General features: G+C 45.4%; 1 protein-coding gene and 1 long non-coding RNA gene across 2 annotated transcripts; both read left to right on the top strand.

The window, feature by feature from the left end:
• Nucleotides 1-1,604: 1,604 nt before the first annotated feature.
• On the top strand, nt 1,605-3,425 carry LOC125412122 (sialic acid-binding Ig-like lectin 9). The gene is made up of 3 exons (XM_087900967.1): nt 1,605-2,439; nt 2,684-2,962; nt 3,126-3,425. Exons 1-3 carry the CDS (start codon nt 1,989-1,991, stop codon nt 3,299-3,301), a joined length of 906 nt encoding a protein of 301 aa, XP_087757093.1. The 5' UTR covers nt 1,605-1,988; the 3' UTR covers nt 3,302-3,425.
• A 424-nt stretch (nt 3,426-3,849) lies between these two features.
• LOC148118270 (uncharacterized) lies at nt 3,850-9,606 on the top strand. Its single transcript, XR_015736184.1, has 2 exons — nt 3,850-3,962; nt 7,962-9,606. It is a non-coding gene; the product is annotated as an uncharacterized LOC148118270 (long non-coding RNA).
• Nucleotides 9,607-15,305: the final 5,699 nt, after the last annotated feature.

Genomic DNA, 15,305 nt, shown 5'->3' with positions numbered 1-15,305 from the left:
CAGGGACTTTCACATGCTAATCACACTGATCCTTGTCCTTATCTTCTCCATTGTCCATATTTGCAACAAATTATTTCAAGTTTTAATATGTCCACATAGACAATAAACACTTCAGTGAGTTTTGTTATTGGCAAATGTGTTGTTTTGATGTGTTGCCTACATCAAAACTCAGAACCTTCTCATCCTCTCAGAGTTCATCAAGTGACTTGGTGCTTGTGTTTTGTTTCTGCTTCCTTGCTTTCCTGAAGATCAGTGCAAACACTAGCACTGCCAGGAAAGATTTACTTAACTTATTTTACTCTAAACTAGCTACCTGTAGAGTAGAGTGTGTATTCACATAGCAGTCTCACTTCTAATAGCTATGGACATTTCTATAAAAATTAGAAGTTTCTGTCCAAAATGTTGACTGTGCTGTAGAGTCTAGAAGTTCCTCCTGATGTATATTGTGCCTACTGGAAAAAGAGAATGTGCTAGTTTTCTGGCCCAGTAGAATACTTCTCTTAATATCTGTGTTTAAACTAGCAAGGATGCTTTGTTCTTAAACTTCACAGTACTTAGATGTGTTTTTTTTTTAAATTAATTTTAAGGTATGGAAGCCTGGTAAATGTCACAAAAGAATATTTCAAATTTTCTTTTGAAAACATATGCAGTCGGAATTCAGCTGGTAATAAACTTAAGCTTTTAAAATAGAAGAATGGTTATTACTGAGTGCTATTTCCATCAGTTTTAAAGTAGCTTGCTAATGGTAATTCATTGCACACTTAAAGAGGATGGAATGGCGGCTGTGGAGGCTGATACAGGGCAACTGGCCTGAGAACCCAGTGTCCTTCATCTGCTTCCACCCCAGCTGCCTTCAGGACTCTTTGACCTGGAAGGAAGCCTCGGATGCTGGTGTAGCCCTCTCTGTCTTCTCAGAAGTTTCATATTTCTTTGAGCTTTCCCTTGTTTGCTTGAAGATTTATATACTGTGAATAAATCTATTTCAAGAGTAGCCTTAGATATTAATGAAGACTTTCAGGTAAGAACATACATGTGTTCATAGAAGTTGGAGTATCCATTCCACATAAGGAAAATGTGGAACTCATGAGACTGTTGGTGTTAATACTTAAAAAAAATTAAAAAGGCTCTTTTCTTTTTTAGTTTTTTTTAATAGTTTTTTGTTTTTTTTAAATCACTTTTTCCAACTGCTCTGTTGGGGTTAGGAACCACTGCCATTCCGACTGGTGATTTTAGACTCAGCCTTCCCATCAGTCTCTTACTAATTATTTTAGTAATTGATTTATTCATGATTTAATTGATTTATTCATGGCAGCCGCCAAATCAACTCTAAATGATAAAAGTTTTATTTCTTTCCTTTGATTATTCTCTTTTGTTTTCTTTTCTTAGTTTGTGGTCAAGTAGTTTATTTTTTACCTCTTAGTATTTAGCATACTCATTTGCTTACAAGCAGGGGTCGGATCCCCTGACAAAAAGTCCAAGAGTCCAGTCTTGCACCCCCTGACCCTGCACCCACTTCCTCTGAGACAGGGTCTCACTATGTAGCTCAGGTTGGCCTAGAACTCCAGACCCTTCTTCCATAGCCTTTCTAGTGCTGGGATCATAGGCATGTGCTGTGAACACAGCCTTGTAGCAGCCCCTAAATGATGACATGGAAACCTTATTAGTTATGAATGCTCGGCCTTAGCTTAGGCTTGTTCTAACTAGCTTTTTTCTTTCCTTAACCCATTTCTATTAACCTCTCACAGAGCTGCCTCCATCCTCTCCTCCTCTGTTCCTCTCTGTCCGGGTCTCTCTGGCCTCTTGGCTGTCTGACTGCTGGGTTTTCATGTGTTCTCTGCAGACAGGAAGACTCAGGCCACCTGCAGTCTTTGGTTCCTCTTCTATGAGCCACAATCTGTTGATTTTCTGCAGCTTTCTCAGTTTCTAGAAAGCTGTGCCTGTGTCTCCCTCCGTTTGCTCACTGGCAGCCATCCAAGGACATCGTCGGGATGCCGCTGCCCCGACTGCTGTTTCTGCTCTGGGTCTGCGAGTGGGCACCTGGAAAACACTTTCCTCTCCCTACGGTGTCCATGTTTACCTACGAGACATATAAGCTGGAACTGAAGTCCAGCGTAGTGAAAGTGCAGAAGGGTCTGTGTGTCCTCGTGCCCTGCACATTCTTTGAACATTCCGGGAACCGAAGCTCAGACAAGGTCTTTGGCTACTGGTTCAGAGCAGGGGCGAATACAGACCATGATTCGCCTGTGGCTACAAACAACCTAAATCAACTGGTGAAGAATCAGGGCCAGTTCCATCTCTCCGGGGACCCAAGGAACAACAATTGCTCGCTGGACATCAGAGATGTGCAGAGGACCGACAGCGGTTCTTACTTTTTCAGGATTGAAAAAGACTCCTTCGAGTGGAATTACTACAAGAATCAGCTCTCTGTGCAGGTGACAGGTAAAGTACTGGCTCCACACTGGCCAGAGAGGAAGCTCGTGGGTGTCGCAGAGCAGCTCGAGGATCCCGGCCTGAGAGTCACTGGGGATGGAGGAGAGTAACAGAGGAGTTGGGTGGGAGCCTGTGTCTCTCAATGGCTATCCTCCCTCATCTGATCCTGCATGTCTTTCTCTCCTCACCAGCCTGTGTCTCTCAATGGCTATTCTCCCTCATCTGATCCTGCATGTCTTTCTCTCCTCACCAGCCCTCACTCACACCCCCAACATCGACATTCCACAAATGCTGGAGTCTGGCGTTCCTAGCAATGTGACGTGCTCTGTGCCCTGGGCCTGTGAACGGGGGACGCCTCCTATCTTCTCCTGGATGACAACTGTCCTCGCATCCCTGGGCCCCAGGACTACCCTCTCCTCAGTGCTGACCCTCACACCCAGGTTCCAGGACCATGGCACCAACCTCATCTGCCAAGTGGTCTTCCCTGGAGTCGGTGTGACTGTTCAAAAGACTGTCCAGATCAGTGTCTCCTGTGAGTTCAACCCAGGGCTGGGATTCATGGTGACGGTGTCATAGGCTGGGGACTGAGATAGACACAGTTCCTATACAGCTCAGATTCTGTGCTTTCTGGACAGTTGTGGGGAATAGGGCTGAAACCTGAGACTTTGTTTTGTTTTTTTTTTTTTTTTTCCAAGATACTACACAGAACACCACAACCCACGCCCCTGGAGGAGCTGGTCCAGGTAGGGGGAGTCATCTTGGGTTGCAGGAACAGAATCTCTTTAGCTCAGAGCAGGGTCCATCCTTCCTTATCCTGGCTGCTCTTGTAGACTACCAAGTTTCAGTCCTCGGCACCCACATGGCAGCCTGAAGCTATGTGTAACTCTAGTTCCAGAGGGGCTGAAAGCCTCTTTTGGCTTCAGAGGGCATCAGGCACTCATGTATGCACATACACACATGCAGGCAAATAAAAAATATAAAAATTTTGAAAAGTTCTTTTTGTGTGCCCATTACTACCATATACAAACATGCTCTTCAGTTCTGTAAGTCCTTGATATTTTCAATTGCAATTGTTGGTTTTGACTTTTGATGCAGAATCTTGCTATGTAACCTAAGCTGACTTTGAACCTATGGTGCTATTTCTTCGTCCTTCTGAGTAGTGAAGGCTGTTGGAATTAAGCAAAGTGACTGGGCACTGCTGTTGGGGATTTTTCTTGATTGACTCATTTAAGGTGGAAAGACCCACTCTAAATCCAGATCTTTCGAGATGGGGAGATCTACCTCCTTCCTCAGCCAAGGAAGAAGGCTGTCTCCCCCGGCTGGGTCCTGCCATCTGGGTGTTTAGCTCCCTCCCAGCCACCCTTACAGCCAATGACTGGGGCTCAGGGGAGGTGACTGCTGTACCTGGTCCCCTTCATGCCCACATTGAAGGCTCTGGTCTCCTCACTCAGCATAAAATCCCAGAGGAAGAAAGTAGAGAGGCCAGCAACACAGGTGGACCACGCGGAAACTGCCATGGGCTAGTCTCTCAGGTGAGTGATGTGGAAGCCACCCAGCACTGGTATCCCTCGGGACTCTTTCCTGTGATGTACCAGGTATGGCCTGGCTTAGGATGGCCACTGGTGACCTGCTACCCTCCTCCCATGGTGCTCCTGGATCAGCAGCTCCATCTCTTTCCAGAACTATCTTAGAATCTCTGCTGTCACCTCTCTGAACCCCTCACCCCATGTCCCATACTGACCCAGTTATCCACCCAACCTTGATCATCCCTGAACTTTATCTTTCCCTGGCTGCTGACTCTTTCTCACCTCCTGCCTCTGTAGCAGGGCCCCAGAACCTAGTATACCTGACTCCATGATGGGACTACCATTCAGGCCATAAAACTCAGCACATTGTCAGCACCACCTACCAAAATTAAAACAAAGATCTAATCCATCAAAGTTCATAGTTCTAGGAAAGTTTCTAAAGGTGTTAACATTGCCTTTTAGCCTCTGCAATTCTGCTTCTAGTTAACTGTTCTTGTTAACCAAAGTATGTCAACCAAGAACAGTGTTTTGGGGCTTAAAGGCTCACACTGAGAATGTCTTGATGCTGCACTGGGATTCTGAACACCAAGTGTAGTCTCTGGTCAACTAATATAGATTTTTCTCTTAGTTTAAATCAAGTAGTCTGCTCTGGAAGGTATCCCCACAACATTTATGGAAGTTCTACCAAGATCCCGAGACTAGACTTTGAGATACTGGGGGTCTCAGAGCTGCCCCTCAAAATGAGAGAGTGTGGTGGCCAAAGAGCTCCTAGGGGGTACACAACCTGAGTTCCAGGTCCGCAAGACTCTCTTGGATTAGTTACTGCCTAACACTTCAGAGAAGTTGGACACCTCCACTCCAAAATGAAACCAATGAGAAAGTCACCCTGCCTGTCACCAGCAGAGTTAAGTCTGCCTAAGGGGCCTTCTGTTTGGACACAGGACAGATCAGACATGGCTGCTGATCCAGTGTCCAGGAACCATGTGAGACGTCATTGGATTGTGGTGGTCACCCCTGGTGGTTCTCTCTCTCTCTCTCTCTCTCTCTCTCTCTCTCTCTCTCTCTCTCTCTCTCAGATGGGGAGGGTCTATGTGTTTTTGTCAGTTGTTTCCCTGTATTGATCAGTGGCTTTCTTTGGTGTGAGAATCCCCTGGCTTGAGATCTGTGGCCCTCTTGTTGGAGACCCAAATCCATTTGTCTTTGTCAGGTTGCCCAGAGAAATATCCTACCTGAAAATATCCTGAAAAAACAACCTCACCTGTCTGCCCCATTCCAGGACTGAGAGTGCTTGCTTGTTTTGTTGCTTGACTCCTGCTCAGTGTTGGTCCCTGTGGGGAGATGGAGGGGGCTGGGCCTCTCATCCAAAACACCTGCCATTTAGTACACAAGGAAAGAGAATATACTTCCCAGGTGACCATTCCCTTTGCTCTGTGCCTGCTCTAAGCAGCCCTAAAGAAGGGGGAAGTTCCCCCTGGATGAGCCCCAAGGAAAAGAGGAAGCTCTGTTCCTTTCTCTTTCATGATTTATGTCTTCTTTTCAATTAGTGATCTGTATAGTTGGAAAACACCATTCTCTGAAAAAAGTAAAAAACCCAACCCTGGGCTAGACTGGGGGATCAATGCCAGACAGTGCATCTGAACAAAACAGATTTTTCCCTTATGACCAACACTGTCCAAGGAAACTTTACACAATTTCCACTAGGTTCTTTTTAGAAGAATTAAAGACAAGTGCTAAAAAGATTTCTCTTGTCACCTAGTTGACTCCAGATATTAGAAAAAACTTATAAAAGTTTTAAAATGCTAAAAATATAAATAGGTCCCAATTGCAGGAGGTAGCTCAAAAGGTGTTTGACAACAAACAACTGATTGGGATGAGACCTTTAGTGTAAACCAAAAGCCACTGTCACCTTCTCTGTAATGAGACTCAGTTAGACTGACAGACACCCAGCAAAATTGTGGTGTCTTACCCTCCTAGCTGCAAGTTCTGCCTCCAGTCAAAAGATACAGTGGGTTATTTCTCAGATTGAAGACAAAGATTCCTGAGGTTATGGGTGGAAATCAACTCCCAGGACTGATCCAACACCAAGTTCCTAAAATTGTTCAGCTAACCAGTTCAGCTACTCCAGATTATAAACAATACCCAATGACCCTGGAAACGAAAAGGGAAATTGCAGTCCATGTTGCCTGGCTTGGAGAGATGGGCATCCTGGTGTCCTTTCTAGTTACCCTGGAATACACCTCTCCTACCTGTGATGAAACCTGAGTCCTCTGGTTCTCATGAGTCTGATTCTTCTAGAAAATCAAGTGTACACTGTCTTAGACATTAGCCTCCCACTGGCAGAGGAGAGTCAACCATGTTTGCTTTTACATAGACAGACCTAGAGGGGTGATACAGCAGGCAGTATACTTGGACCAGGTTGTCCCAAGGATTTAAAGACACTAAATGTATTTCTCCTTCCCTTCTGTCAGGGATTTCCTAGGAAAATAGATTGTAAGGGGGCCACTGAGGGGCTGCCGCAAGAGTTACAGACATTGTGCTAGTGAATACCAACTAAGAAAGCCCAGCTCCACACATAAGAGGCTGCCGATCTTGAGTCCCAGTTGAGAGCAGGCAAAGGGAGCCTGTCTCAGAGTAAGATGCTGCTGTCCTTCAGATCCCAGCTCCGAAGACTGAGACAGGCTTGAGAGTCACTAAGCGCAGCTAGGTATTTCTGCTTCTGGATGCCAGAGTCTGGAAATAGCAAGGGCTCTCTCTACACACCAGCACAAAGAGGGGCACTCATTGAGCCCCAAACCTGAACTGAGACCTACCAAAAAGCATTTGAGACTTATGAAACATTCCTGATGTCTGCTATAGCCCTAGCCCTTCCAGATGTCTCAAAAGATTTTCCATCTGTTTGCCCACAAACAAAAGACATTACAAAAGAGGTCTTAACCTACTCTCTGGGGCCACGAAAATCTTGCTGTCCAACGAATGGCATGAAGAGCAGAGGGGCCTTCTTGATACTTTGATGACATACCCCAACCCAGTGCTGCTTGAGACTCCTTGATAAAGAAGAAACGGATGGTTCAAACCCAAAGGTTGATGGAGGACAACAGAGGGAAATAGCATTCTCCCAGAAACAATTGGTGGGACTCTGGGACTGACCTTTCTCAGGCTACTCGCCTGAGATTCACAGAGCAGTGTTGCTCAGACTAGCTAGGTTGTTATAGCTAGCTCAGGATGCCTCAGCCAGATTACAGTCTTGTGTCTAAGTAGATCCACCAACACTGGTATGCTCTGAGAATACTGACTTCACAGTGATCATGCCAGGGGCAGATAAGAATACTTGCTGGTTTTTGTAGAAATCAGCCATCTTCTCTGGGTGGGTAGATGCATTCCCCACCTGGGCTGAAACTTCTCAGATAGTAAGTAGAAGCTTAAAAGCCCCTCCAAAGACTGGTTGCCTGATTTGGCCTACTCCTAGCCAACGAGACCTGACAGTGGCCTGGCTTTCAAAGCCAAAACTTCTCTGTTAATAGCTAAAGCTTTAGAAATACACTGAAAACTTCATTGTGCATATAGAACTCAGAGTCCTGGGAAGGTAGAAAAAAAATAGGATGTTACAAAGAAAAAAAATAAAACTATAATGAAACTCTCTTGAGAGTCCAGAGAAGGGTGGATAGACCCCTTTCCTTGGCTTCAGACCTACTGTACCCCATTAGGAAGGGATTTACCTCACGAGACTATATTTGGAAGACCTCCTCCACTGCTTCCCAGGCCCAGAGACCAGCAGTTGGCAGAACCTTCTAACCATTTTTTTTTCTAAAGTCACAACAGAACCCCCAGTCCTCCAAAGAGTGTATTTGCTGGGTTATCTGAGAGACCCAACTGACCTCCAAGTACCAGTTGCTCCTTGCTGGAGTCTGCTGATACTCCCTGGTTCTAGCAGGTAGCCAAAGGGGCACTGGAACCACTTAGAAATGACCCTACAAGGAGATTCTCTTTATTCTTGTGGCTGTGAAGGTAGCCGGCATTACACAACGGATTCACCACACCCAGGTCAAGCAAGTAGAAGCCATGGATGATGATGCCAACTGGATTGTCTCTGGACTATGGACACATTAAAACTAAGGTTTCATTGGGCCCCAGGCCTTTTCACTCCCTGCCTCTCTACCTCCTCCTGAGTCTTATGCTTTGTTCTATGGGTATGAAGGGTATGAGTATAGAGTTATGGTCTGACCCCCACGGACCTCAGGTATGGACCTAGGACTGAGAAAGACAGATACAGGATATGTCTTGGCTAGTTGACTATAGGCCAGCAAACTATATTCATCTTGACCTTTGCTCGCTGATCCACACTTTATTGAATTGAATTGGTTGTATTGAAACAAAGCAAAGATATGGGGGATTATCTTTTGAGATAGAAATACTGAGTTTACAATTCTATGCATGCCCTAAGGCTGGGCCCCTTAGGTGCCAGGAACAAAGGTTTTTCCAATTCAAAAACTGTAGTTAGAAAAACCTGAAAAATCCTTTTAAAAGATTCTGGTCTTTGGAAAACTTGGGGGATCACTCTATACCATAGGAAGGGACCCTGGGAATAGAGTTATTCATTCCCAGCCAGAAATCAGCCAGGATTGCTAGTTATGCTTAGATACCCAGCTCCCATACTACATAGGAACTAACTAGCCTGTCAGCTTATTGAATGACAACTCACTGTGACTGGGGACAACCCAAATTATGGGGACTTACAAGAGACTAAAACTTATCTACTATTCCTGAATCTTTAACCTAGGCAATTTCCTTTATTCTGACACCTGCTATTCAGCCTTGTGGGTTAACACATCTGGACACCAAGCCCCTGAGACTAATTGGTAGGCACATACCAATGATTTGACTAAATGTGCCCCTTCTAATGCTTTCCAAACTAAGTGACAGGTTGATCAGGATCTAGAGGTTTTAAACAGCTCTGTTTCTGGACTAAAGCTACAGTAATATACAGTTAGATACTGAAATGGTCCTAAAACACTGGAAGGGCTTCGGCTTACTGTTCCTAAGATAAAGGCAACAACAAATAGCTTTGGAAGAAACCTGTTGTTCCTATGCTAATTAATCAGGAGTAATTAGAAAAAAAATCTCGCTGTGGCTAGAGAGGAAAAAGACTCAAAAAGAGAAGAGACACAGACAAAAACCAAATAATTGACACAAGTCTGTTCTCCTGGTTTGCCCCCCACCCCCACAGCAGCTCTCCACTCTCAGCACTGGCTGGGTCTCTACTTCTGATTGGATTAACACAGGGGCCCTGCATCTTAAACTAAAATAGTATGAGTTCACACTTTGACTGATTCATTAAGACTGCTGGAGAATGTGACAGGGCCCCAGACCTTACCACAGCTGATTTCTTGAGGAGTACCACTCAGGCCGTAAAATTCAGCATTGTCAGTACCACTGACCAAAACAAAAATAAAGACCTAGTCTATCCAAGTCCATGCCTTTTGGCTTCTCTAATTTTGCTTCTGTAATTCTTCTTGTTAGCCAGAGTGTGCCAACCCAGACCAGTATGTCTGTGCTTCAAAGCTCACACTGGAGAAAGTTCAGTGTTACACTGGGATTGCAAATACCCAGGGTACCTGCCAGCCAGCTAATAAAGATTTTCTATTAGCTTAAACCCATGCCCAAGCAGTCTTCTCTGGTGGATACCCCACAATACCTTCGTGTCTCCCTAGTACTGGCTCCAGGATGTACTTGTGGATGCAGCTGTCACCCTCTCCCTCCATGGTCTGAGTACTTTGTGTTCTTGCCATGGATAGAGACTGAAAACCATGACAGCTTGCACTGGGGGCCTCATGGTGTCTTCACCCTGAGCTCCCCCATCCTTCATGATGATCCTGTCACCCTGCCTACCCTCCTGCACCAGAGACTGTGCCTGTGCTGGGCCCACTCCTCAATACCCTTCCACCTTCCTCAGGCTCGGCCTGCATGGTGTGGGAGATTCTTCTGCTATGTGTTGCTTTTATTGGTTAATGAATAAAGAAACTGCTTTGAATCTATAGCAGGGCAGAACAGAACTAGGCAGTGAAAACTAAACTGAATGCTGGAGAAAAAAGGCAGAGTTGTGAGATGCCATGTAGTTATCAGAAGGAAAAGACACCAGCTGACAGCTGGAACCTTGCCAGTAGTCTACGAGCCTCATAGTAAAATCTGAAATAATAGAAATGGATTAATTTTAGATATAACAGCTAGCTAGCAATTCACTCAAGCTATTGGCCAAACAGTATTGCAAATAATAAAGTTTCTGAGTGATTATTTCAGGCATAAGCTGCCATGAACGAACGAGAAGCCTCTGCCTATGTCTGTGTGTCACTTTGGGTGATGAGGGCTTGTGATGCACACAGGGCTCTGTGTAGGAGTGACACCAGACACTAACTGTGCACTATCTTGGTGAATAATACTGAGTTCCTTCCAGGAACTAGCACTTTTGTAAGGGCTAGAGATGCACCACCATTTCTGTCAGGAAGAAATTGTCAAACTCATTATCATAACTGGAATGAAAAAGTAAACACAACTAATTAGGACAAATCAGGGGATGATGGGTGAAGTTCAGAAAAATCATGCAGGAGAGGGCCTGGTGACTGGGGTCAGTCTTCTAATCTGAAGGCATCAGGGGTGATGGCAGGACTAAAGATGTCTGGTGCATTTCCTGGAGGGAAGTGCCCCAGGGGGAAAGACAGTGCAATGGCTTAGAGGCAGAAACAGCTTGCTTAGCTCAGCAGGTTGTGTGGGGACCTGCGTTTGGTTCATCATGTCACCCATAGAAAAAGATGGTTGTTCAGAGCAGAGAATGGCAGGATGCCATACGAGAGGACTTCAGGGTGAGGCAAGAATGTAAAGCCCTTGATGAGAACAAAGCTATATGCATTTTCACCTTAATAGGCTTCTATGGCTGCCCTGATGAGAACCACACAAGGCAGATTGTCTTAGGATTCCTATTGCTGTGAAGAGACATCATGATCGTGGCAATTCTTATAAAGAAAACAGTGAATTGGGGTGGCTTGCTTACTGTTCAGAGGTTTCATGATGGGGCACGTAGGGGTGTGATAGCAAACGTGGTCCTGGCTACATCTTGATCAGAAGGCAGCAAGAAGTTGACTGACATCGGGTGATAGCCTGAGTATATGAAATCCCAAAGTCTACCCCCACAATGACACACTTCCTCCCACAAGGCCACACCCACTCCAACAAAGTCACACCTCCTAATATGAGATTGTGGGATTATGGGATTATGGGGGCCACACAAGCTACCACACAGATCCTAGGGCTGCAAAGAGAAGGGTATGGCCATAGGTTTTTCACCACTGTGACAAAACACCCGAAGGCTGAAAGGGTTGGTATGAATCAGGGTTTGAGTCCGCACTACTGTTTGGCTCTATTGCTTTTGGCCGATGGTGACAGAGTACACTACGGGGCAAATGCATGTTAAAGGAGGTCTGCTTTCCTCATGTTTGCTGGGAGGCAAGGGAGAGCAAGGTTTGGGGAGGGACCACTCCATACTCAGACTTTACTTAAGGAGAAGGAGCTGCTGCATCCTAGAGGAGGTGATGGTGGCCTGAACCAGGCAGGTCCTATGTGTGTTTAATCCATGTGGAAGGTCAGGAGAAGGGATTTTAGATGCCGTGTGTGTATGATGGGGCATTCACTTGCTTAGCTGAGCAGTCTTGCATTTTGAACCAATTCCATTTATGTATTTTAGCTTATCCTGTTCTTGGGGTACGGGTAGGTCATTTTCAAGTTTTACTAATCTGTGGTCCAAACCTGCCATTTGTTCTCTAGTGGTATTTGTAGGAGTTTTTTAAAAAAAGTGATGGGTTCATTTTCAAAATGAAAATGCCTTGATCCAGTTTAAGTCTAGCTACAGGTGAACAAAAAGATTGGTCCCCTGCTATAGTGTGGTAGTCTACCCACCCCGACCCAAACTAAAAGAGTAGAGCAGAGAGTTACTAACAGCCAAGCTTGCCTGCCACCTGCAGATGTGACAAGGTCATGTGCCCAATAAGCTTTCAAATAAACAGGATGGTCGTGAACGACCTGGCTTCACCATGCTGTGTTTTACCCACAGGCACAGCGGGTGCACCTCAATCTACTGCTATTTCAGCCAGCAATTGCTGCTTGGGCTGCAGTCTAGCGGGATTTTGTTCCCACAGGAGCTGCCTCTGCTGCTGCCACTAAAGGTAGCTTTAACTAAATCTCTACCGTTCTTTCTATTAATAAAACTCGAGACTAAAAGGCTGGGGTAATACCCTGCTAGCTCAAAGAGGTTGAGTGGCATCTAGTTAACCTTCTGTCATTGCTAGTATCTTCCAAAGGGCCTGTTCTTATGCTCAGAAAAGCAAAAACAAAGAAACAAAGATAAACGTGCGCCACTCAAAACCCCTTGCTACAATTTCTGGTGAGTCTCTCTCTCTCTCTCTCTCTCTCTCTCTCTCTCTCTCTCTCTCTCTCTGTCTCTTCCACATGCCATCTGATGTTCTGTGATTACTTTCTGTCAGCTAGTTGCTAACTTAGCCTTCTGACCCAAGGTTAATTTTATTTAATTAATGCAAAAGCAAACTCAGGGTTCATAGTGATCGAATGAATATCCCCCAACAATGTTGCTTCTCCCGTGCTTGCTATTATGAAGTGAGAGCCCAGGTTTCTCACAGCATTGATTAACTCAAGTCCCACATTTTATGCTTTTATCTATTCTGGGCTGTTCCTGTATAGGGCCCAAGACCACTCACAGGGATTGTTCTCATGGGGCCATGGGAACTGGGGTGAGACTTAGTTGGAGAGAGGTCAGCCAGGTTGGAAGAAGGGATGTGGGCTGGGGGAGTATGGGCACCCCTATGAGAAGTGTAGTCAGATAAACAACTAAATGATGTAATTTTGGGGAAAACAGGTGGATCTGGAGATTGGCATGCTGAACAGAGTAAGCTGAACTGGAAAGGCACAAATGCTATGTTTCTCTCATACATGGAATGTAGGTTTCTTTATGTGCACAGACACACACAACATGAAAGTTGATCAGAGACAGAAAAAAAAGTGACAGGGAAGATGGGAGAAGATAATGGGAATGCATATGAGCAGAAATGTGTGGTGGACTTCCTAGACTGGAAGATTAGTAAACCTTCCCTTTACAGACTGAGCACACACTGATAAATACAATTTAAAATGGAAAAGGCTACGGCAACAGTGAAGATCCTGTCTTCCTTCTTCCCTGGGCCGGCCAGGGCTGTTTAGTGGATGCGGCCCCATGAGCCTCTGATGCTCCTGACACAGTCACGCACAGCAGGTGTCTAAAACACAGATGGTTCCCTCTTTCAGTGCAGCAGACCAGGAACTGAGATTGGAGTGTCTGTGGTAAAGTCAGTGTCACATGGATAACTGTCCCTGTAGAGAGAGCTAGAAACTGGTTTTTACCTCTTATCTCTCCAGGTGGTGGAGGCCATTGACATGCTGGCCTCCTGTCCTGACACTCCTGGCTCTGCCTCTGTAGTCATATGAACCCCCTTGCACCTGCAACCCAAGGGACATTAGTGATTGAATGTGAGGAAAAACTGTGATGCAGGATAGTCCCCACTGTGCGAGATCCTTCATGGAAACATAGAACCCCGGGTTTCATCCTGAGTACTGCAGAAACTGGGTGGGTGTTGTGTCTCGTGCCTGTCATTTTAGCATTTGAGAGTTGGAAGTAGAATGATCAGGAGTTCAGGCTCATCCTCACCTACAAAACTGTTCAAGGTCAGCCTGCATCGCATGCAACCCTACCCTAAAGAAGACTGTAAACAAGTAGAAAGAGACTGCCTTGTTTCCTTTTTAAAGCAGTGGCCTCACAATAAAGGAATAATAATTGCATTTGAAAATAGTTCAGGGAGCTGGGTTGCGGTGGCACACACCTTTAATCCCAACAATTGGGAGACAAAGACTGGCAAATGTCTGAGTTCAAGGCCAACCTGATCTACAGAGTGAGTTCCAGGACAGCCAGGGCTACAGAGAGAAACCCTGTCTTGAAAAACCAAAATTAGTAGTAGTAGTAGTAGTAGTAGTAGTAGTAATTGCTATTATTTGGGGATATGGACAGACAGCTCTCCAAATCCAAACACATACACAGTTAATACACACATGACAAAATGCTCAAACATAACTAGGCATTCTAAATATAAGTCAGAGTCTCTAACTGGAGGCTAGGAACGCAGCACAGGTGGAAGAGAACTGGTCCAGGATGCACGGAACCTCGGGTTTGGTCCTGGTAACATAGAAAACCAGCATGGTGGCTGTGATGGTTTGAATGAGAATTGCCCCCATGGGCTTATGTATTTGGATGATTGGTTACCAGGAAGTGACATTATTTGAAAGAATAGGAGGTAAGATCTTGTTGGAAGAAGTGTGTCACTGGGAGTGGGCTTTGAGGTTTTCTGAAGCCGAAGCCAGGCCCAGTGACTCTCTCTCCCTGCTGCCTGTGGATCCAGATGTAGAATTCTGAGCTCCTTCTCCAGCAGCATATCTGCCTGGATGCTACCATGCTTCCTGATATAATGGCAATGGACTAAAACATTGATACTGTAAGCAAGCCTAAACTTGCTTTCCTTTATAAGAGTTGTTGTGGTCATGGTGTCTCTTCACAGCAATAGAACACTGGCTAAGAGAGTGGCCCATGCTTGTAATCCCAGTATGTGGAAGATGGATGCAGGAAGATCAGAAACTCAAAGTCATCCATGACTGTAGGGCCTTGCTACCCTTGCTACCCTTGCTCCCTGGGGTGCATCTCGAGGACAGTTCTGGTCAGCCAGCTATAGCATTCCTGCTAGTTCTGTGCTCCCTCTGCCATAGCCTGGTGATTTAGCTGTAGGGCATTGTTTCACCTTTGGTATGGTAATTTCCCACCTGCCCGGGAGGAAATCCTATGCAGCAGCCAGATCCCCCCATGCCTGGGAGGAAATTCCTATGCACCAGCCAGATTCCCCCCTACCTGGGAGATAATCCTTTGCAGCAGCCTAGGTATATTAGTTTGGCAAAAAGCTAAATAAAATGACATTCGGCTGATCTCTTTTCGAATGACCATGGTCTCTTGTGTGTTTCTTTCAATCTCCAGGCCTTTGCCCAAACTCGCATAAGGTACAGTTGCGCGTGAACTGTACCGAGAGGATAACACAGAATCGGGTGTTACACATGACTACATAGTGAGTTCAAGGGCAGACTGAGGATCATAATTACATGCATAATTACATAAATAAAATCATGACCTTTATGTTGGTCCCAGGAAAGCATATAGAATGGACATCATCGCGTTAGGTGATGTAAGCCAGTAAGTATGAAATGTTTTCTGCTGTA

This window comes from Myodes glareolus, chromosome 23, assembly GCF_982192425.1.
Source record: "Myodes glareolus chromosome 23, mMyoGla1.1, whole genome shotgun sequence".
Classification (NCBI taxonomy): domain Eukaryota; kingdom Metazoa; phylum Chordata; class Mammalia; order Rodentia; family Cricetidae; genus Myodes; species Myodes glareolus.
The sequence above is the reverse complement of the archived record's forward strand: the minus strand, read 5'-3'. Positions and strand labels throughout refer to the sequence as shown.